This window comes from Varanus komodoensis, unplaced genomic scaffold, assembly GCF_004798865.1.
Source record: "Varanus komodoensis strain SLA01 unplaced genomic scaffold, ASM479886v1 scaffold12, whole genome shotgun sequence".
Lineage (NCBI taxonomy): Eukaryota > Metazoa > Chordata > Lepidosauria > Squamata > Varanidae > Varanus > Varanus komodoensis.
The window spans coordinates 116,040-140,964 of NW_025335349.1; the positions used below are offsets into that span (position 1 = coordinate 116,040).

Sequence of the window (24,925 nt, forward strand, 5' to 3'; positions counted from 1 at the left end):
GTTCCCTTCCCATCACTTATCCTAGCAGTTGAAGCAGAAATGATGCTCAAAAAAAAAAAAAAAATGTTTGGCACACTTTGAAGTACTGTCGGGCGTCTTAATGGCATTTCAGCTAAAATTAAAGAATAAAGAATGTTCTCTGCCTGTGCTTTTAATAATTGTAGTTTGTTTTAGATAGAACAGAAGGTCTAGCATAATGCATATTTTTGGTTAATAAAACAAAGAGTGACTCTTAATGTAGTATTCCGTTTATGATGAACTAACAACATTGTTTGGGAAAGAAATCTTTAGGGAGCATGTTTGCCAGGCTTTTGCTTTCAACAATCTCCCTGATAACTGTTTTTACTGGAATAAAAGCTCTTTCACTGCATCCAAGTTAATAAACATACAAATGTTGCCTGATATAGCAAAGGTGAAGACAGTGCTAGACCCTAACCCAGAATAAATGTTATGCTCAGACATGGATGCAAAGGTCAAGATTCAAAGAACTGTGACACTAGTTCTAGAAACCCAAGGGGTTTTAGATTCCCCCTGCATTTCAAACAGAAGAAATAAGCTACTTCTTCAGCCAGAAAGTGGGTGTGTGCTGTGCATGCAGAAGTTTTAGGATTCAATTCCTGCTATCCGCTAGTATAGTGATATGCAATTTCTGACCCTCTAGATGATTTGGATTACAACTTGCATGATCCTTTAGTTTGGCTAGGCAGGCTTGGGTAAAAAGTAATGGTAAATCAAACTCCCACCCCTGTCCAAGTGGATCAGATAGGAGGTGGCATGAAATCCCTGAACCCCAGAAATCAGCTGGTAGACAGTACTGACCTGGACAAACAATTAGCCTGAACTGATAAAAATCAGGTTTCTGTGTTGACAGATCCCAGATTGGGATAATGAACCTCTTTCAGTACAAAAGGTGAATTAAATTTCAGAGACATTCTTGGGGAGTACATTACAGCTGAAGGCGAAAGGGCTGGGCCAACATAGCGGGGTATTCTAACTTAAAATTCTTCTAGCCAATTTCTAAGCATTAGGAAAGCCATTTTAATCTTTTAGATTGGGGAAAATTGAGCACAAGTCTAGAAACCCCCAAACAAATGGTCAGAGAAAAGGAAGAGGGGCCATCGGTGATTTGGATCTTTGAAACTGCAAGCGAAAATACCTTGGACACCTTGGATCAAGAAGATGGTCTACAGCTATCCTTACAGCCAGATCCACAGAGCCAACTCAAGGGAAATTTGCCACAAGCCCTCTGTTCAAGGTGCCAGCTTCCAAGCTCAGGCGCGTGGGCAGTTGTAGCTGTCCTCAGAGCAGACTCCAAGTCCAGTTTGACTCACAACTGGAGTGGATGATTTTTAGCTTGAGGCAAAGGATTTCAGTGGGAATCCACAGCTAACCCTATGGGCAGATCCACAGACTCCCCTCCATGGGTCTAGGGATCATGGCTAGGAGCTGAAGAGGAAGAATGAAAGAATGGAAAACTCTTTTTTTTTTGCGGGGGGGGGGGGAGAGGTTACTTTTCCTTCCCTCTCCCTCTAGATTATGAGCCCATGGTGTCCTACCAGTACTGAATATAATTCATGAAATGTAATCCCAGAATCAGTCTCCATTGATCATAGCCATTTAGAATGGTATATTCTTGTCATTTGACTATACAATTCCATTGGATTGTGCTATTATTTCATATACCTGTTCTTTCTCTAGTGAATTTCATATTTATGTTAGTGTACCACAATTGATACCACCTTATGTTATAACTAACACTATAGATCAGTGGTCCCCAAACTTTTTCAGGCTGTCACCCCTTTTTCTCTTGGGTGTGTCACAACTTGCCCTGCCTCTCTCTCTCCCTTCCTTAACCCCATTCTCACCAGGGCATCAGAAGGGGGTGCTGCAGTGGACAGTGGCTTACAGGGCTGTGCAGGGGTGGGGAGGATTCAGGCTCCTCAGGAGTCCAATTTTACAAAATTTGGCCTTTTTGTTCTCTTTGTTTCCTTTGTAGTAGTAATCTATACAGGTGGTCCCTGGGTTACAGACAAGTTCTGTTCCTGAGAATATCCTTAAGTCAAATTTGTATGCAAATTGGATCGCAGGAATAAGCCAAATGTTTGTCCTAGTATATGTATATATATTACCTTTCTATGTAGATAAAATGCTTCAGAAACACTTTCAATATTTGCTAAAAATCTTAAACACAATACAACATTGTAATAATGATAATAATACAGTAATAATGAAGTAAGTATAGGTACTGAAAAGAGAGAGAGGATCTGTATGCATGTGTGTAGGTATATAGTATTGTTTTAAAAAAACCAATAAAAGTGACAGTCTAGAATGATGATGATGATAGAGATGGGCCTGGTGCTGCAGAGTCAGGTTACCATTAGAGTTGCTTTCTTGAAGTAGGCCTCAAGGGTTGTTTGTATAGCCAATTTCTTTTTCTCATCATAAATGGCCTTATAGCAGCTGAGGGCCTGGTGACAAGGGCAAATGCTAAATGCTAAAGCCAAAGGGAAACTACACACCTTACAGGTGTCTCAAAACATTACGGGACAAAGAGCTGTGAATACTAGGGAACTAGGCTGCACTGATACTGCATCTCTAAACACATCCCATAGTTTCCTAGAGATACCTTGCGTAGTTCTTTGGAGACAGCCTTGACAATCTCTAGAGAATTTCTAACAAAATCCATGAATATCTCTAGGAACTATGTAACCACTGATGATGCATCACCAAACACATTGTGTAGTTCCCTAGAGATATTCATAACTTTTTTCTAGAGATATTCATATAAGGTTTATGGCAGCTCATAAGTATGGGTTGTTCATTACCCAGGGATTACCTGTAATCTCTTAATGCCCCCCACCTTTTTCCTCACTGCCCCCCTGGATCTTTCTACTGCTTTCAGGGGAGTGATACCACCCACATTGGGAATCACTGCTAGATCATAGTTTTTCATTTTTGAAAGTCGTTAGGCCCCAGCTTGGATATATCTTTGCCAGGGCAGTAACTCAAATATGGTGGCTGAGTAGTGGGTTAACTGTTTGCAGAACAACCCGTGGTTCACCGAACAATGGAGCTTCCCATGGCTTGGTCTCCTCTTTCTTCTACTGCGGTCCTCCAGCTGGCTCCAGCACATATCCCAGTTACTTGTGCAGCAGAACCTGTCTTGTCTCCTTTTCTCAGCCCCTTTCTCTTCCATGCACTACCCCTTTTAATTCCCTGGCTTCTGGGGAAGGGGTGGTGATGTTCAAGAGTAAGAAAGCAGGGCTGTTTATTATTATTATTATTATTATTATTATTATTATTATTATTATTATTATTTATTCCCCATTCCTTCAGGAGAATGCATTCAACTGTCCAGTATGTGTAGTCTTGTCGGTTTTCTTGTATATTTTATCTGTCAAAGGAAGCACCTAAATGACAAGTAGATGCACCAAAAGGATGGGGGACAATATCCCCCATTTGGCAGTATAATCCTCTCTCTCTTAAGTGCTGGATTGACACTTCTCCATGTCCTCTAGCCATTCAAGACTTTCCCAAGAAATACTGTGTCTCACTTTTTCAGAGCAATTACTGCAGCAATTACCAGACTAACTGCCAAATGGGGGACAATATCCCCCATTTGGCAGTATAATCCTCTCTCTCTTAAGTGCTGGATTGACACTTCTCCATGTCCTCTAGCCATTCAAGACTTTCCCAAGAAATACTGTGTCTCACTTTTTCAGAGCAATTACTGCAGCAATTACCAGACTAACTGCCAAAAAAGCCATAAAAATGTGGGGAGAACAAATACATTCCCTTTCTCAACTTGCTGAAAACTCAAGGAAGTATTAAAAAGGGCAGGAATATGTAATATAGTATATACATGAGGAATATGCGGTTACTTAATGTGGACTACAACAATAACAATTCTTACGTTGCTAGACATGTGGCCATAAGTTGAGTATCAAATTTGCATGCATTGGAGTATGACTTAAGTTACTCTTTTAAAAACTGAGGTAAAGAAGCGTTAACAAGAACAGGAGTTTATGTATGCTTGGGTGTTTAAAATTATGTTATTTTAATCTTAAAACTGTTTCATATCTTATGCATGTTTAGAATATGGATACAAATTATTATTTCTAGTAGAAATTTGGTTTATTCTAGAGGGAAAAGTGATTGAAGATTCTTCAAGGGTGAATTTGAATATCCTCCAGCCAGTAGATTCATCTGCCAAACATTTTCACAGAGTATTGCTACCACAGTGTTTTCTTTCAGACAATTATTGAAATTAACTTTACTTATAAGTGTGTGAGAGAAGAAAGACTTATCTGACAATGTACCATGTAAAATCATTTCAGTCACATTCTCTGCATTCTAGTTTCTTCTTCATCACCCTTTTTCTTAGACATGGCACATACTTGAATAGTACAAAAGAGAGAAAGGGTAAGTAATATACTTAGAGTACAATCCTCAGAAGTAAAATCCACTTGAATACAGGCAAGTTTTATAACTCATGCAAAGGCTTATGGGCAGCTTAGTTCTGTCTATAATCAAACTTTTAGTAGTTCTAACATTACACATATAAATATTTGCATGTATGGTACAGCTGGACAGCATAGTTTTGAACCTTTTAATTTTAGCATTTCCTGATTTTAGGTTTTTATTGAAAAACATATAAAATAGAAATATTTTCTCATTTTTTTCTTGTCGGCTCAAGCACATGAATCAATCTTCGACTGGCAATCTGAAAATATACAAATATGGTAGCGCTCTTTTTCTCAGGGTGCAGTCCTGTGCCTGTTTAGACAGAAAAAAGTCCCGTATGCTCCAGCCAGCACTTTAATCATCTATATGTGAAAACAGCCTACAAGACAGTGTGAAGGAACTGTGTTGGATCAAGGCCAGAATTGTACTGGGCAATCAGTGGGTGTAGCCTTATGGCAAACTAGTTGGCCTTCACCCAAAGTGGGCACAGCTACTTCCATGTGGCCCCCAATGTTGATTCTTCAGACCCCATGCACACACTTGCGCATGCAGGCACACAACATAATCCCACAGACACATGCTCATACAATCTCCCCTCCTGAACATGCCCCCCTTCCCTCCAGTTATGTGATTTAAAAGCCTCTGTTGGCACCAAGTTGATTTAAAAAAAAACAAAAAACAACTGACTGGAGCAGTAGAAAAATGCTTTTATGAAGGCAGCATAGCATTATCCCTCCTCAGCAGTGACTCCCTCTGAAAATGGTCCCATACATATACACCTTCAGTAACCAGGCTTTAAAATAGCCTTCCTTGGCACTATACATTTTGTATACGCTTATATTTGAATAATTGCTATATAAACTGAAGAAATAATCTATGCTTATTTAGGGACAACTGTGCTTTCAAAGGATAATGGGCAACTAACTCCTTAGGTTTGTTCTGTAATACCACTTTTAATAATTCTACCATTACCACATATAAATATTTGAATGTATTGCACAGCTTGACAGCATGGTTGTAAAACTTTTAATTTTAGCATTTCCTAATGTTAGGTTTTTATTGTGAAATACATCAAATAGAAGCATTTTTTTCCTCATTTCATTTTCTTGTCAGCTGAAGCACATTTCTAGTCTAAGGACCCTCTGTGAAAATAGAATGACTTTCTTTTACAACCGCAACAAATAAAGGCTTTTAGGAACAATGTTGAACATGCAGGAATACAACTGATCTTTTAAATCATGTCTTCCAAAATGTGTAAAACAGCAGGATTACAATCAAGTTAAATTGTAGATATGTTCCTTCTAACAAACTCAGGCTCTTGCTGGGTTTTAACATAAACAGTTTGTCAGTTCTAATCAGCTTCAGATTGGAAACTTTAGAGCTCCAGGCTAGCAAAAGCGACGGGACAATTTTAGCATAAGTCTCTTGAAATCTGGTTTGATTATTAATTTTAGATAAAGTAATGCTAGATTAATGTCTCTTGCAGATTGTTTTTCTTCTTTTGGATTTTGCTGATTAGCCTAAATAGGCAGCACGGAAGATTAGCAAGACGTCTCCAATGGAAAAGAAATGCTATTTTGAGTAATCCAAAAGTTTACATCGTATATGACAGAAAGTGGTTCTAACATTTTAAACATTCAGCAAAATATCCATGTTAACTTGAACATTTTAACTATTTAATTAAATCATTTTGTGTGTTCATAATGAATACATATTCTGCAAGTAACTAAAGACACTATCAAGTACATATCTCACTTTACTGATTTCATAACCATTCCTATGAATCAGGCTTATGTTTTCTCTGTCATCTCCTTGCATGAGCTTCAGGCCCCTTTCCAGTCTTTGCCCATAAGGTATTGCTATAAATGTGCTAGCACTAACCATGGTTAATACTATTGAGTATTCCCATTTTACTCATTTCTATCTTGTCTTCTTTCTTTATCCTCACGACAAACCTGGGAAGCTGGTTAAGATTGAAAACAAGCAGTGGCTGTCCCAAGGTCACCCAGTGAAATTTATGCTGGAAAGGGATTTGAACCTAAGATTCTCTCTATATCATTTCCTGGTTAAGGGAATCCTTTTAGCACTGACCGTGGTACATATAGCTGAAAATTCCAGTTGAGCTATCCATGGACCACATGTGGCCTTCATCCACTTTCCACACACCCTGGAAAAGGTCCACCCATTTCTCCACAGGAATCTTTTCTGATCACCTGGGCCTAAGGGGAAAAAATCACTTTATCAGGAGCTCATGTCCCCACAACTTTCCCCTCTCCAGCAGAGTTAGATGACACCTTAGAAAGGTTGGTGTTGTGAGGATAACATTGAAAAGAGGGGGAGGAGAAGAATTACGTAAGCCACCTTGAGTTTCTTGAAAGGAAAAAAAGGCAAGATATCAATAAAATAATACAATAATAAAAATCTTATAGCATTCTACACTTGCCACCTATATCAGGGTTCTTTTACCCCAAACCAAGATCCATTTTGAATAAGCTGTTGAAGAATGTACTTTTGAGTGCCAAAACACCATCATATTTATTGTTTAGCAGTTCTGGAAATACCTAAGCCATAGGGAAGATATTTCAGTCTTTAAAATAAGAGGGAACTGTGCAAAAGTGAGAAAACCACAAAATGATCGGTGGTTGGGGGAAAGGGGACCATCAAATAAATCCCAGAAGACCAGATTGGAAACTCGGGTGGGCAGGCACCCTGGTCTATATCATCCTGGGAAGAATGAAGACAAAATGACAGATTTGCTAAAGAAAGACTTCTTGACACATAGGGTTTCTTTCCCTACTCTCAGCAGTTACTCACTAAAATAGATAAAAAACTTGTTTGTCCTCAAAATGACATTGGCTTGAGCTTTGGGAACCAGATATATACATATAATACCTGTGTACACAGGCAGACAGATATACAGAAGCAAACACACACACACACAATTGAACACGATACTGGTTGGCTGGTTTGCTTGCTTGCTTTGTGATTAGTAGCTTTTATTTTAATGGGTTTTAATATTTTATGTGCAGATCACTTGGAAAAGACCTTTTTATTTTCCTGGCATTTTAATAATTATTTGGTTTTATTCTTGTTTTTACCATTATTTATTGGATGCAGTGTGTTTTGTGTTGTTATGGTTTTTTGTCCTTCGTAAGCCGTCCAGAAACTTTTTAGTAATGGGACAGCATAGAAAAACTTTAAATAAATAAAAGTTGTTACATTCTTTCTTCACTGCTAGCAGTGCTATCTGAAAGAAGGTGTCTTGGGGAAGCAGTGGAGAGGAATGGTTAGGAATAAGTGTGGGGGATTCCATATTTGGCAGGATGACAATGCTGCTTTGAAAGTAAAGACTTGAGATCTGTGGGAACCCTGAACCCCAGATTGTGCAGCCATTCAATAAAGTATGCTCTGGTTTAAGGAGCAATGGTCTTGCAAGTTCAAACTTTACTTTTATATTCTGTTAGAATTATCATTCTTACCTGGATTTATGTTCCTAAAAGTATATTTTGTGTTAAAAAAAAAAAGCATTTTCATGGGGCTGGAAGGCCTGCTGCAGGAGGGAGGGGGTAGGGAGGTCCACTTCCATAAGTGCAGTTCCAGAGTAAATCTGATTCAACCCAAGAAGCCTTTGTTAAGACTAGCTGGTATGTGGTATTTAATCTTAATGTCCATTCTGCTGCTTTGCACATCAGTAAACAATGATAAGATGTGCCCAACTATTTCAGCTACTCCAAATGTGAACTCGGCTTGGTTTATGATGCAGATATGAGAACTGTGCCACCATAGGTACAGCAATACAGTTGTTGGATATGTTGCTTTTTTGTTTGTAATGCAGTTCCTTAGCAGTTGTATACTTTTGTGAATAATTACATATACATTAAATAATATAGACCATACAGCTGCTATTACATTGGTTTTGATCAGTGTATCACTGGATTTGTAAAATACAGACCCTTTATGGTTTCTCTGCAGTACACACAACTTCTGTGTGGATAATAGCCTGATGAAAATGAGTCTATTATCAGTCAGTGGAGAACCTCTGGGGAGATGTTTCACTCCAGATTACCCAATCTTTGATATTCTAGTCCTTTCGTAAGCAATGATCTCTTTGTCTTTACACCAGACTTATGGGTTGCCAGAAGCCCGTACTGATAAATAATCTTTTTTTAAGGCTCTGGTGATATCAAAAGTGAGACTAGAAAAGGCTTCCTCTCTGGGTGCCTTCATTTTAGTCTTTAACACATTGTTCATCTCTTGACCAGAACTTTATTGTTTAGTGATAGAATTATTTTCTCTGGGTAACCTCTGACTCTGAAACATCTGACTTTGGGGATCAGTATAGATCAGAAATGGATAAACATTGCCTTTGTGGGTGATCTATACGGGGCCAGAAGAACTAAACACTCTCTCTCTGTTCCTGCCTAAGTGCATTACCCATGCAAGCACTCACGTGCACACATGCAAGCTTGCACTCACACATACACAGCATTAGTTTTAAAGGGAGATTCACTGAGTAATACCAATTTTCCTGCACTAGAAATATAATACAGTCCTTAAGTTCCAGTGCATATCATATTTATAGCCCTTATATTTGCTGAGCAGAAATGGAATGTGAATATGCCCTCAAGATCTTCAATTAAAACAAAAGGCTTTTTACCCCTGAGGAAGCTTGACTCATTTTCTGCTTGTTCCAGTTGGAAACTGTACTAAAGAAATATTAGACTACCACATTGCAACATCAGTGTTTTTAACAGCACTTTCTTGAATATTATATTTGTTGATTTTGCAGAGATGAAATTGAGTCACTATATTAACATTAATATAGCAATGTATATTAAAATTTTCAGAAAAAGAAGACAATTTGCATTAGTTAAATATCTAAGTGTACAAAATAGAAAAATAATTCCCTGAATATCAAGGTTTTTGAAAATTATATAGCCTAAATTAAAGGAATGCATATTTGTTTTGCAGTTAAATCAGGGACTTCATAATAGTTAATCCTTGGTTAATTTTAAACTGAAGAGTATGAAATATTAGTTTTCATACTCGTATACACTTTTCATATGCAGCAATATATTTACTAAAAGAAAAGATTACATACTGGTGTAGACATTAAAACATTCAGTGTTTTTTCTCTTAAAAACAGATCTGCCGATTTCAACTCAACCTTCCAAATAGAAAAGGTCATCTAAAACTCTTTTCAGATCAACCTATCATGTTCATATCATGTTTTAGTCAACCACCCTGTGAGAAGCTGTCTGAATTGGTGCAGCTTTTTGGAGGTAAAGTGTGTAAGACACTCCGTCAAGCTAAAATCTGTATTGGAAAATGCAAGGTTGGAAAACACACGGACATACAATGCTTATCAGAAAAATGGATTCTAGGTAAGAGAACACGTTTACTTTTTCCATAATGCTACAGCTGTGTTTGCACTAACACTTTAAATAAGCACAAATCTCCTTGGTCCACTCCTATGTTAACTGAATCCTGCATGTGCAACTTTTACTTAGAGCTGATTCACAAAGCTAGTTTCACCTACACCAGTGATTCCTGAGGGTCGCAAGGGGCCCACATGTGTTTAACCTCTGCTTGAACTTCCCATCCTGTGTGCTGAGATCACATCCCCTCCCATTCTAATTCTACTGGAAAGTTTGGGGCATGGGGAGGTTCTCTCCAACGGGTCTTTTTTTTTTTTTTTTTTTTTTTACCCTGTTAAAATCAGGCTCCTGTCAACCTTATATATTTTGAACTCTGTACTGCACTGAACATCAACAGGGCAGGTTGGACACGGCAATGACATAACTGCACTTTGTTTGATTTGTGCTTAAGCATCGTCTGCTTTTTCTGGACTGAACAATGCAGGACTGGGTTGGACTTGACAGCAGGGCTGCTTGTAACATTAGCGCAAATAAGATACCTTCAAGTATAACAATCTTTTGATTCCATGTTTATTCTAATTAACATTCTTCATTTTCTCCATCAGATTCAATCACCCACCACAAGATCTGTCCTCTTGAAAGCTATATATTTCAGACTAAGTTATAATGTATACAAGACTATTCATTGATGCTGTAGTCCTTGGACATCATTTAACATATTGAACAATGAATGCTTCCAGGCTTCACTTTGTAAATGTAATGGCATGAAATAAGTTGAAAAGCCAAGCAACCTGCAACACTGAGGTAAGGAAAGAGGAGTGTACAGTAAAAATAGTGTCTGTTTGGCCTTACACAGTCATTTTAAGTCAATGGTTATTGTGAGTGTGCTGCAAATGCATTCAATTGATGTGCATGAATTCAAAATCTATACAGTATGAACACGAGATACATGAGTTTTCAATTTGGCACATATCTTTATTCTTTATAAATAGAAAAATTCATGCCCTGCCTTCATGCATACTTTTCACAGAAACACCAGTCGAATGCTATCTACGAAGTAGACACTGCCCTTCACAGACAATCATCTGAACCCCTTTCTTAGCCAACAAGGCAGTATATCCTGGACTGAAATAGAAATATTTTAATAAAAACTGACATGTGAACACATGGTTCCCAGTAAACAGCAGAATATGATTTTTAAAATTATACATAAAAGTCTGTATGTCATGGTCTTCTAGACTACTCGTAAATGTTTTACACAGAAAAAAACTGTCATCACTAATTTATGTAACTGAACATTCCAGATTGATTTTCACATAAATTCTCTTGAAACGAATTTCAAGTTGTGTACAGGGCAATCTCTTGAGACAGCTACACATTTTTATTAGGCACATATGTAACAGATTTTATAGTGATAGGCTAATAAAGATATTTACAACTAATGTATTTAAATACAAGCAACTGAGTCAACATTGCTTTCAAAAGAAACTTCTACTCATTTGATAGGTGTATGGTGAATATGGGCTTTCATGCAGAAACCTCCTTTTTACACAGCTCTCCCTTTAGCTACTGAAGAACATTGGCCCCAGTTATAACTGAGAAATGAGTACTCATCAGAGTATATGCAATTGGTGCTTAAGCAAAGGATTTTAGCAATGTGCATTTATGAAGATTATCAAAATAATACTTCAAAAGTGGTACTCTATTCCTGCATGTAGTAATTGGGGCTATTTCACACATCATACAGCAAGAGATTAGGCTGGTCACCAAGTATAAACAACAGAATCTTATCTGTTGAATTATTTTCAAATAATTGTTTGAAAATTCACACTTTACAGATAAGATATATACCTTTAAAATGTAGTATATAAAAAGGATGTACTACAGTGGTGTCAACAAGCAAACTAGTAACCTTTAAAGGGGAAGACTCCTCCACAGAATCATCGTGAGTGACAATACGAGGCTCTAGAACTAATACTAGGAACAGACTATCATGAGCACCAATAATTAATTAATTAATTAGATTATGTTGCTGCATTAGCCAGTAAGGCAACCTTGCTACTACTAAATATTTTTTTTAAAAGTAAATTAGAAGTAAGTATTCACCCCTTGCTTTGACTTTTCCCCTTGCTTTGACTTTTGTTGTGTTGCAAACTTCAATGCGTTTAACAGCATTGTTACCACGAGACACTCAAAACTGTGAAGGTGCGAAATATTTTTATTGTAGTACAAAAGTTAAGTAAACTTTAAATAACTTTAAGTTATTTATGTAAAGCCGTCCGAGGCGTTAAGTGATGGAACGGCATACAAAAACTAAACAAACAAACAAACAAACAAACAAACTGGTACTTGCTGGTTGCTTAAGTCAATACTTGGTAGAAACACTGTTGGCAATGATTACAGCTGCAAACTAGTTAAGTTTCTGTTGGCTTTGCACATCCAGATCTTGCAGTGCTCGTCCATTCTTCCTGATAAAAGTGCTTCAGCTCTATCAAGCAGGCTGGAAACCATTGCTGATCAGCAGCTTTCAAATCTTGCCACTGAATTTCACCTGACTTTCCAAGGTTCTTTCAGGTTTTTGCAATTACACCATTCCAGTGTTAGTTTGGCATCCCCACTGCATGTTGTTCTCACCATCATCCTTTAACATAGGGATGGTTTTCTTGGGGCACTGAGCCCTGTTGGCTTTGCACCACACATAGCATTTTGCATCAAGGCCAAAAGTTTTAGATTCATCGAATCCATTTTCCTCATTCGCCGTGTTTCCCACATGCCTTTCTGTAACTTCTGTACAGGCTTTGATGTTGTGTGTGTTTCAGCAATGGCTTTCTTCTAGCCACTTTCCCATAAAGCACAGCTTTGCAGAGCAAAGTAATAGTCGTTCCATCCCATCTCCGCTGTGACTCACTCCAGCTATTTCAGATTGGCTTCTTGGTTGTTTCTTTAACTAATGGCTTCCTTACCAAGCCACTGAGTTTTGGTGGATGAGCTTCTAGAGGCATATTATCAGTTGAGTCATCTTCTTTCCATGTTGTAATAGTGGATTTAATGAAACACTGGGGAATGTTCATAGTTTGTGAATATGCTTTTATAACTGAATCCTGATTGGTCTTTTTGCATAAATTTATGTCAAAGTTGCTTTAATGGCTCCTTGGCCTCGATGAAGCTGTTTGTTTAGATATGCTCTCTAACAAACGCCTAGGCCAGTGATGGCAAACCTATGGCACGCATGTCCAAAGGAGCATGCAGAGCCCTCTCTGTCCACTGGATCGCCCCAGCAGCCATGTGCATATTTGGAAAGTTTAAGGGTGCCTGGCAACGACATCACTAATTAGCCACGACTCACCGAGCTTTTGCATGGCCAGTCATTGAGCTGCCAGGGATTTGCTTGGACTGTGATTTTAGCAGAAATGTAGGAAAGGTAGGAAATACACTCAGGTATGAAATACACTCAGATGCCTTTTTCAGGGCCAGCCAAAAGCTGGTGGTCAGTGAAATGTTGCCCTCTTGTGCTGGTGGTCAGCAAATTCAGGTTTTATTGCAGTGTTGGCACTTTGCAATAAATAAGTGGGTTTTGGGTTGCAGCTTGGGCATTCGGTCTCTAAAAGGTTCTCCATCACTGGCCTTGGCCTTCCATAAGCAAGTGTATTTGATCTGAGGTCATGGTGCACAGGAATTGCACACAGGTAGACTTAGTTCAACTATCTACAGTACTCTGTAGGGAATCAGTTTACCAGAGCATATTTAGTCATGTCCCAGCAAAGAGGCAGAACACTTATATACCCAACAATTGCCAGTTTGTTATCATTTACTTAATTTTTGTACTACAGTAAAAATATTTCACACATTCACAGAACTAAGTATCTTGTGAACATCATGTGGAAATAATGCTTATTACATCCATTTCAATTGCATGTTGTAACAACATGGAAAAGTCAACATGGGGATGAATATTTCTGCAATGCATTATATGCCCAATGGCATCTACATCTTTCAGAACTTAGAGACTTGGAGAAGAAAATGGCTCTTAGCTCAGTTCAAAATGGGAATCTGTCTACAAGGCTTATAGAAGGATACTTCTTTGCACCTTCCCCTAAGAGGAACAGATATTTGCAAATAGCAATTTCCATTTTCCTGCCATCAAAAGAGCAATTTATGGCACCTGGGAGGGGATCTCAGGGACCATATGATATAGCGGCTTCTCCTCCCCATAGCTATGACCTAGTGCAGAACAGGGCAACAACCCAAATGGGTATTTCCCCACCTTGCCACTCAGGAAAGCTCCATGACAACTCCTATTCTGAGATTATTGTTGATACCTTGAAATGAGAAGAGGAACAAGGAAAAGATGATAGAGGGAAGAGGAGATACATTGATCTGCTAGATCCACAAGCCAATTGGTCACTATTCTGACCCACCGCAAGATAAGAAAGTTAGATAGGCTGAGAAGTTTGATGCTTGCCTGCATGGCTTTGCTTGGGAAGAGGCCTCTGATCTCAAAACTTTCCATTTAAGGAATGTCAGTCCCATAGGACTGCATTCTTAAACTGTCACTGTAGTTCATGAAGCCCAATTTGCTCTGTGGGAAGAGCACACAAAATGGGCTGTCTAAGATAATCTCAATACCAACCAACAAAACGTATTTTCCTCCACTGTTGAAAATAATTAGGACACTCCTGCACGAAGTTTCTATCAAGGTGTTTCCATAAGCTGTAAGATTACTAACTAGTCTGCAATGAATGCCAGGAGTAAAAGGGAGTTCTGCTTCCCAGTAGAAAGCGCCATATGTGAACCCATGCTATTCTTCCTTAAATCAATGAAACTGTTCCATAACCTTTTGATTATATATAGAATACAATACCCTGACTTTGGGGTATACTTTGGTGTTGTTCACAACTGTCTTCCATAAAATATCCCAAAAGCTGGAGGCATGGATACTTAACCTTCCACCTAACTGTGCTTTCTGAATTCAAATGACTGTTATTAGAAGACAGAATTCTTAATACTGCAAGCCATATATTTTACCAACATCCTTTCCACCATAAAACAGGCCTTTAAACAACTTCCTTCCATCCACAACACCTAGTAATAATAATAATGAGATTGCCTGAGGGTGTTTGATGGCAGAGCTGAAAACTAATGATAAGTGGGTGGAGCTGACATCTCATTTGTCGCACACAGTTCTCCATTATAGAGACCTGCAGGCAACTTATATTGTGAATAACAAGCTAGGAAATGACTAGGCTGATGTTCATGCAGGAGGCATCTAAAGCAACTTTCCTGTGGCACAAATTTGTTTAGGCATGGATGCCTTTATGTTCTTGCCCTGGTCTGGGAAAACCCTCTGACGCTTTTGTTTCTTCACTGTGAAGATTTTAAAGATACTTGCATTATGCAGTGTCATTTTGGAATGACAAACAGAAGTTGCTGTTGTATATTGGAAGTCACAATGCTATTAAACTAAATACTGATGACTGCCTGGTTGAATGCCTAAGCAGGAGAGACAAGAGTTTCACATCTGAGCTGCAGGTGAGGTTTTGGGGAAGACCTTCAGCTAGCCTGTGTACAGTTCCATCTTGTTACAGAGGGCATTTTCAGTAATATCATTCTGCAGGAAGTTGTGCTTGTTTGAATAACTGCATCTCCTTGGTTTATCATGCACCTGCCTACAGAAGTCTTGGAACTTGATATTGAAAGAAATGGAATATTTTGACCCCACTCAACAATAAGGTATATATAGGAGCTTCCCCTGATGGAAGTCATTTGCCTTTATAATGGTTTCAAGTGCCAACTTACAATGAATCAGGAAGTGCTTATCAGGATAAAGCCTGGAAAATGTAAACAGATGTGTCATCTGACCTCTCTTTGCTTTCCTAGACCTAGACAGAGCAAAACAGACAAACTAGCTAAAGCCACAATTGTGCAATGAATGTTGAAACACGTTCATCGGTATTTTCTGAAATCATTATGATAGTGAAAACTTTTTGTAAACCTCCCCCATCCCAAATGCTTAGGAAATATTATAGGAAATATAGTATAGCACAGAAAGATTTCAGACAATGGGAGAAATAATGATCCAGATATTCTAGGGTAAGCTTCCTCAAACTAGCACCAACCAGATGTTTGAACATCACCTTCCACTAGCCTGACCCACCATGACCACCAGTCAGGAATGCTAGAAGTTGTGCTTGAAGACATCTGGAGGGCTCTAAGTTGGGGAAGACTGCCCTAGGCTTCCTGTGTTATAGCTTGAAGTCATTAATCCAGTCAGTGCGTGTGTGCGTGCGTGCTTCACTTGCCATCCCATCGAATAGGTACTTCTGTGCTAGTAGGACTTTTCACATACTTATGTCAAGGAAGTTTTCTCACCATTTTCCAAGCAATTTGTTTATACTGCATTTTAGCCAGTCTTCTTTTGATATTTAGATGTAAATATCCTGTGTCCTGTATTAGAGCAGACATACCTTATTTTGAAAGTCTGTAAACACTGATTATTTCCAAAACAGTCTCAAAACAATTGTCTCACAGCAATGACCTCATCACTTTCTATTCTCTGTTTTAATTATTTAGTTCATTTTTATACCACCCAATAGCCAAGGCTCTTGTTAATGCATGTGATATCTGAATGTATTTACTGAATATTTTATTTTGTTGATTTAAAACATGTGTACCTTGTCCTTTACCCAAGAAGGTTTGCGGAGAACGTGCAAAGATAAGTAATATGACAGCCCCTTCTCTCACGCTTATAATTTAAGAAAAGACACACCAGGTATAAGGAATAGGAAGGGAATGTTTACATAATTAATTTTTAAGGCCTAGCTGAAGAAATGATGACGGTGACCATTTAGTTCTACTTCCTCCCCTGCTCATTGCACAGTTGGTTCTACTGCCTTCTTTTGAGGAGAGATGGTAGACATAGAAACAGTGAATCAGAAGGGACCTTCTGGATAACTAGTCTAACCCCTGCTCTAGCTGGCTCCACACATGTAATACCTAACATGAAGTTGTCCAATCTTTCCTTGAATGCCCTCACTGATGGGTTTTCCATCACTTCCCATGAAAGCCCATTCCATATCATAAGGATGCTAATCATCAGGAAGTATTTCCTGACATCCAACCTGTAACTCAGTTCCATGGGCTTTGCTCCACTGGATTGCATACTGTCCTCCACCACAGGGGAGAACAGGTCACGACCCTCTACAGTGTGACACCCCTCACATACCTATATGTTGCTGTAAGATCCCCTCGGAGTCTCTTCTTTTCCAGGCTGAAAAGACCTAGCTCCCTCAGTCTCATCTTATATGACATCCCCTGCTCAATCTGTAGGCTAGCTATGTCTCTCTTATAATGTGGAACCTACAATTGGGCACAGTACTCCATTTGTGGGTGCACCAGAGTCATACAGAGCAATACTAACACCACTCTCAAACTAGAAGCCCCTCTTCTGGCTATACATCCAAGGGTAGTATTCACCTTCTTAACTGCCATGTCACACTGCTGGCTCATGTTTAGCTTGCTGTCAACAAGTACCCCAAGATCCCTTTCACAAGTGCTGCTCTCCAGCCATTTGTCCCCATCCTGTACCTATTGCACCTATTCTTGTGGTCCAAGTGCAAGACCTTGCACTTACCTGCATTGAATGTCATCCTGTTGTCCCCTGCCCACTTCGGCAGTCTGTCCAGATCCTTTTGGATCTTCTCAGCTGTAGCCACCACTCCCACTCTGGTATCTTTTGTGAATTTGGTCAGCAGACTGGTTACTCCCCCATCCAGGTCATTGATAAAGAGGATGAACAGAATCGGTCTCAGAACTGAGCTCTGGGGAACTCCACTCATCACTTGCTGCCATCCTGATGATTCCCCTACCATCTGCATGTTAATAGACTTCCTATTATAATCATTTAAATGTTCGTGCAGACTGTAATCTTCTACAGGACTTATACAGTACCTTTCAAGCATGTAAAGAGCTTCACATATATTCTCTTGGTAATTCTTACAGTAGCCTTGTGAACAACAGATTAGTTTTCCCATATTGCAAATGGGGGCTGAACCTGAGAGAATTTGTTGCTTGTTTGTTTGAAACATTTATATCCCACTTTTTGTCAGAAAGCTCAAATTTGAATTATCTATTTCAAATGGACCCTTAAAAGATAGCAGTAAAATGTTAGAACAACAGCAGATCACAGCAACAAAATTATTGAAAATCTAGAGTCAGTCCAAAACCACATTTCATTTTAATTATCAAAGTTCTATCCTGCTCATAGCCAGTTTACAAAGATTAAAGCCCTAAATATAATTTATTTAAACAGTAACTGATAGCCTAAATATCTCAAGCAGGAATGTGTCATAAACATGAAGGAAAAAAGTATATCATGCCAAAGGTTAGAAGGACTTGGAATATGTTCACGGATCCATTCACAGACACAGTGACAGAAAAGAGTTTCACATCCATAGCTGTGTGAATCTTGCCTTGCATACAGGCTTCAGCCCTCTCCAGTTGCAGGATCGCCATTGTACACAAAGATCGTCATTGCCAAGCCAGAGGGTAGAAAAGTTGCCACTTTGTGGCAGAGGATTTATGTTTTCTCTGACGTTGCCCAGACAACACATATGCAATTAGCAAAACAAAAAGTCACTAAAAGCAGGGTCTGGGAAGCTATGATGTTGTTTTGTTCCAGTAAGTTCCATACATGCTTTTATAAATGCAATTGTGTTTTATATCTTCTAATATCCTATATAAAACCTGTATAAGAACTCTGGATGGCAAAAAGGGCGGATCAATTGGCTCCTCGGAAAGAAATGCCTCACTTTAATGATTAGTCCCTGACACACTAACAAATGCCTCCCAGAAATGGTACAAGGACTATTTTTCTATGTTGGTCGTATGTCCATTCCAGAGGAGTAAGCCAGGGTAACTCTTCCTTATGCACAGAACAGATTTATGCATAAAGGTGCATCACTTCATTAATAATTGATGAAAGACAACTGAATGTGTGTAAACTACTTTCCTAATTATCGTGACCTAATGGGAAAGCATTGGTGAAATATGGTATGCGATTACTTAGTCACACATAAAATCCATTGCTTGATGCTGAAGCCATCAAGGGATGAAGATGATTTGTGAGCTTGTCCATAATTATAATATTGATAACTGGTGCCTCATTAACTGATCAGCAGCATTGGTTATAGGCATGGTGCTTTACAGAATTTAGTACCAAGTGAAATATAACATCAGTGAAAACTGGATGTGCAGGTGCTGTTTCCAGGCCATGGGATATGGGAACATTCAAGTATGTATTCAAGTTGCCTCTTTTTATTTTTTTTTATGGATTTCTAGCCTGCATTTTTGTGAAGAACGGGGGGATAAACAATTTTCAATACATGAATCATTAAAAGAAAATTTGTATTTAAAGGATAAAGTATTTTATTATAATTTCTTTTAAGCGTAGTGTTCCTATACAATTATTTATCAGAGAGTGATCATGAAAAAACTGGGCCAATTTGGATGCTTCAAGTTCTTCCAGTCACATACGCATGGAAGGGCAGCACAGCTATCCATGTATTACCACCCCCACAACATCATGCAACTGATTTAATATTTGTACTGTGTACAAATCTGGCGCACAAGTCTGAGTGCCTGTCCTTCCAACAGATCGCTGAACTGGATCATAAAAGATGTTGGTGGGATCCATGTTTTTGGCCCCGCCCATGTAGTCCTGGGTTCTTAGAGATCACGGTTGCACAGGAGGATGAAACATGTTATACAAGTACATTCATTTCCCTCGACAACTCCTTTTCTTTTTCAGTAAGATGGGATCTCAGTGCACATAGCTTGTATCCCACCACATATATGGGATGAAAAGACTTTGAGGGTAACACACGATCTTATAACACTATCCTATTATTAATTATTTATTCTATACAGCTTTCATTGTATCATCCAAAAGTAAGGTTATCAGTCACTGTAAAAGCATGCAAATGGCTGTGGCCACATCATTTTCACCAAAAGAATAGCTATAAATAGACAGATAATGTCTGGGATCTCTGCAGTCTAAGTGCTTCTATAAATAGTCCTTAACATTTTCCCACTTCATGCTTTTGAAAAGAACATGCTCCACTTCCTTTCTCGGAGAACCCTTGGGAATTATGCTAGAGCTCTCTCTCTCTCTCTCTCTCTCTCTCTCTCTCTCTCTCTCTCTCACACACACACACACACACACACACACACACAGAGATTATCAGAAAAGTAATAAAAACATAGTTACCTAAGTTGATAACACCCAGTACAGAATCCACCGTGAGAGGTCAAGTGCATTCCAAGTCATCATTCACACCAAAGTATCTAACCCAGTCACCTCTCAACATCTTGGTTCAATAATTAAGTTTTCTAATATTTTAATGTATAAATGGGTAGCCACAGATGACTACAGAATCCTGTTGAGAGAGGGAGCAAACTAGGCCACTAAAAATTGTCACTTCCTAATAATATGTCAATAGTCTTCCTGGAGCATCGACCTAACTTTCAGCAATAAGCAATACTTCAGTTTTTTTGCCACTCATATTGTTTACTTGGACCAGAGAGGGCAGATAATGTGCAGTGGTGAAGTTTGCTAGAAATTTCCCTGAGAACAAACTTCTTGGGTAAAGACAAACTCAAATGGTGTTCTTACTGATTTAGAAAAAGACGTATCAACTGATTAACATATAGCACACCCTGCTGGCTGAGACAGTAAATGGGGTGGGGGATGAAGCAAGAGGTATAAAAATGAGCTGAGGAAATTTGGATTTTTTAACATTTAAAAGATATGTACCAACCTAACACTGTTGTGCGAATAGTGCTGAATTTGATTTGGAGAGGGATTATGTAGCTCACTGGCAGAGTACAATGTGTTGTGTTCCAAAAAGCCCCAGGTCCAGTCCCTGGTATCGCAAGATAAAAGGATTAGTCAGCAGATGCTATGAAAGATTGCTTGCCTATGATCTTGAAAAGCCAGTCAGAATAGACAGTACTGGGCTAGAGCAACCAACCTGGCAAAAGGCAGCTTCCTGTATTCTTTTTATCATGAGTTGATCTCCACCCTTTTTTCCTTCTAGGAAGATCAAGACAAGAAACTGCAGTCTTTATTATGTCAACACAGGCTAGCTAGACATTTTTACAAAGATGTATTGCAGAGTTTATTAAGGAAGACATCTGTCAAATTAAAAAGCCAGATTAAAGAGAGATTACTGCTCATGCAAAGAAGTTGATTCCAAACTGAATCTTCTTCTTCCATTCCCAATCAGAATTAGCTCCACCTTCAGGGAGGCTTATGGGCCAGATGATGAGAATGCTGAATATTATTTGATTGGCCAGCTCTCTTAAAGTCAGATGAAGGGACTTGTGCTACATCCTTTCTGACCCTGTCTGTTCAACAGTGTTTCCCAAAAAAACCAGAAGTGATTTTGGTTTCTTACCGGCTTCCTGGGGCTTGCTGGCCTTGACATTCCAAGTCCTCCTGTTCTTCTAAATCAGATTCAGAGTCTGAGGTAGCCACCTTGAAATGCTGTATTTTCAAAGAAGCAGGCTCAACTCTATACCTTCAATATACCTTCTGACAAGGTTTACAGTTCAAAGTAACTGTAGCAACAGTGGGAGCTACAGAGGAGCCACTGAAGACTGAGAGGTGGACACAGAAAGAAGCAAGAAATAGAGGAGCAAGACTGAAATAGCTTATAGACTTCCAATGAAATCTCATATAAAGGCCAATGTTAGATCATGAGGGGGAATGAAGAGACAGAGCTTGACAAGAATTACTTGTAGACTTGTCTCAGTACTGAAAAAATCAGAAAACATGCCTAAGGTGTTTTGGTGAAACTTTTCATTCCAGAAAAATAGGTTGGGATACCATTGAATGTTTACTTTTACATTGTCTTAAGATGCATGTTAATAAATGTTATGTCAAAGCCAGACTGCACTAAGCAGACCATCCCTCTCTACTTTTCTCAGTACACTTAAGATCCATGCTGCTTCTCTTGTGACTTCTATACCTTAATTTTTATTCAGTGTTCCCCCATTTGTGCTGGTTTGCTGCTCAAATAAGGCTGCTTTTGGTACAATCCTGATGTAGTTAGTGCCTATCTTAAAGTTTAGGCAGATTCACTCAGGAGTCAGGCCTATCAAAGGCAGCACTATACAGCTTATTCTATGTCAGTGGCTCAGGGCCCAATGGCTTTGATGCTGTCTGGGATTATTTGGAAGTCCATTTCCAAGGTCTTGTAACCACAGAGCCAGACCTCTGATTCCTTAGCCTCCATCCAATCTGGTAGGGAAACAACCTTTCCAAGAACAAACCTAGGCCTTGGAGATGGGAAATGGGGCATACCAAGGGAGGGAAGAAGCTGGGCCAAAGGCTTCCACTTTCTTCTATCATCCCAGCCTCCTTCCCTCCCCAGCACTTCATCTGAACATCTGAAAACAGCCACTGGGATGAAGTACACTGCACAAAATACCATGGTGGCAACAACTGCTGCTCTGTGTTCACTGACTGCAGGTAAGCCTCTGAGTTAAGGAACTTTCATGCAGTCTGTAGCAGAGGGCAATGGATTGTGCCCTCAGGAAAGAGCAATGGGTGGCCTGTGCCCCAGCAGGATCCACAACTGGGTCAATAGGAGTGTTTCCTAAATAGGCAAAAATGTGCTATCCAAACTGGAACAGTTCAGTGGATCTCGCAGAAGAGAGCAGTGCTGGCCTGTTCCATTCTGAAATCAAGCATTTCCACTCATTTCCAGGATAGCTCTAGGAAGTGCTATGCTGATGGTCAGTCGCACTGGCAAATCAGAATCAATGGTAACACAAAAGCAGTAAATGTTGAATGTTCAACATATGTTCAAGCATATGTTGAAATCTTCTCTGTGAATAGTTAAACAAATTAGCATCAGTTGGATGCTGCAATGAACCAGATACATAATACCACATGTAGTGACTTTCATCATTTTTGGAATGGTTTTAAGGAATGCAGTGGCATAATCCAAGAAAAATAGAGATGAAAATCCTTTTCTGTCAGTTTTCAGGGGCCTTAATGAGCACCTACCCTATTAAAAATTTCTGACCTTGGTGATGGTCATGCCACATCAACTGATAGCAAAAAACCTGGAAAGAAACATTGGATTTGTCCAGTGAAACATGGTATAATTATTTCTGGAACAAACAGATTTGGATACGAACCCAGCAAAAAGAGACAGACATCTTTCTCAAATGGTTTAAATATATTGACTTCATTAACAAATGAGAATCAGAGACAACTATCAAAAACACATAGAAAGGTGTGGAAGGATACACTTAAATATTTTACATATGTTGACTATACTGATTACTTTTTCAATGGTATTTCTTGATCCCCTGACACATGATCCCTGTGATTTTTTGTTAATTTGTTTCTTATGTATTTCTAAACTCAATAATGTATTCGTTAAAAAGAACATTTATAAAAGACATACCTTGTCACTGGAGATATTGTTATTAATAATTATATGTCTAAACCACTCAATAACCAAAGGTCTCTGGCCAGTGTTCAACAACACATAAAATACCATAAAAACAGCTGCTGAAGATGTTCCTTCCAGGCACTGTATATATACAATAATATGAAGGCAACAAGGAACAGTTCAAATTAATTTAAATGCACATCTGAAAAAACAAAGATAATCAAATAACAACCAAGTAATCATCAAATAAATATAATCCTTAACAACAACATTCTATGCTGTAATTCAGTAAAGCAAGCAGAAGCCAAAGTCAGTATGGAAGTCTGTAACAGAATTTTCTACAACCTTCCCAAAGTAAGATTCTTTTTCATAAATCATGACAACTAAACTGGTGTGGAACCACATTTGTAGGTTATATATGCTCAGGGTAGTCTGTCAAGCTGCTTCCTATTACGTCTCAACAAGAGAAGGGTAATATTTTTAAAGCGTCTCCAGAGCCAACATGTCAGCTCCCTTATCTGTTACCAGTTAGTCCAATGTTTATCACTATACTTTGTCCAAATGAAGCAAAAACATTTGAGAACATCTTCTCTGTTTGCCTGTCCTGTATCAGAAGTACTGATATTTTGATAAGGAGCAGCTCATTTCACTGTAGAAAAACTGAATTTAATGTTCTAATGATTCCTCATCTTTTCTAACTTTATTGGCAGAAACCCAGTTCAAGATGCTATGATACACACACAATAGTTCATGGGAGCATACATGTCACCAGGAGGCTCACGGTATGACTGTGCTTGGGCAGAGCCTCTGCTTGTATGAAATTATGCTTCCAAAGGAGAGCTATATGTAGCTCCTCCAATGTACCTATTTTTTGAGCTGCCCTTATCATTGTCTGCATTCTTAATAGGATGGCAAACTGAAAGAGCAAGGCATCATATTCCCCCTACACCAAAGAATAAAAACAGCTCCAGCAGTACGGCATGCCTAATAGCTATGGGTAACTAAAGCAGCTGCTTCTCACACTAAAAACTAAGCTGGGCCCAAGTTACTCAGCCCCTTGCAACATACAGCTGTCAGCAAATGTTTGTTGGAAGAAGAAGATAACAAATATCTAGTCGATGGCTTCAGGAGGACAAAACAAAAAAGACAATATATCCCATACAAAGTTCTGTGCGTGCAGTACACACAGTAGGTGCCAAATACCTACTTCTAAATATGGGCTTAACCAGAAACACTCTCTCTCCAGAAATGCTTTGCTGATACATTTGTATTTTACATCATGAAAAAGCAGTTTCCAATATAAAACAACCATAAAACAATAAACATACATTTTTAATCTCTGGGTGTCATTTTGCTTTGTTGTAAATAGGGTTCCACAGTCTGAGCCCTCAGTTTCAAATGCTTTAAATAGGTTCTCTTTTCTACTAGCTTTTAAGGCCCCTCCAGCAAACTATTTGCTGTAAGAAGACGTTCTATTTATGCAACTTCAATTGTATGTTCCTCTTATTCAGGACAGATAGCCAAAAATAATTACTGGGCACTATATTGTTTTAAGACTTTCATTAAATGGTCAAACCATTATGAGAAAAATATGGAGAAGTAGATGTCATTGATGGTGGA

General features: G+C 38.8%; 1 protein-coding gene across 1 annotated transcript in view; it reads left to right on the forward strand.

The window, feature by feature from the left end:
• The window catches only part of MCPH1 (microcephalin 1), a 125,742-nt gene extending 115,175 nt beyond the window's left edge, over positions 1-10,567 (forward strand). The window contains exons 13-14 of the mRNA XM_044421436.1: positions 9,611-9,848; positions 10,448-10,567. Of these exons, the coding sequence (XP_044277371.1) occupies positions 9,611-9,848; positions 10,448-10,509 (300 nt within the window). The 3' untranslated portion in view covers positions 10,510-10,567. The remainder of the gene's footprint in view (positions 1-9,610; positions 9,849-10,447) is intronic.
• The last annotated feature ends 14,358 nt before the right edge of the window (positions 10,568-24,925 follow it).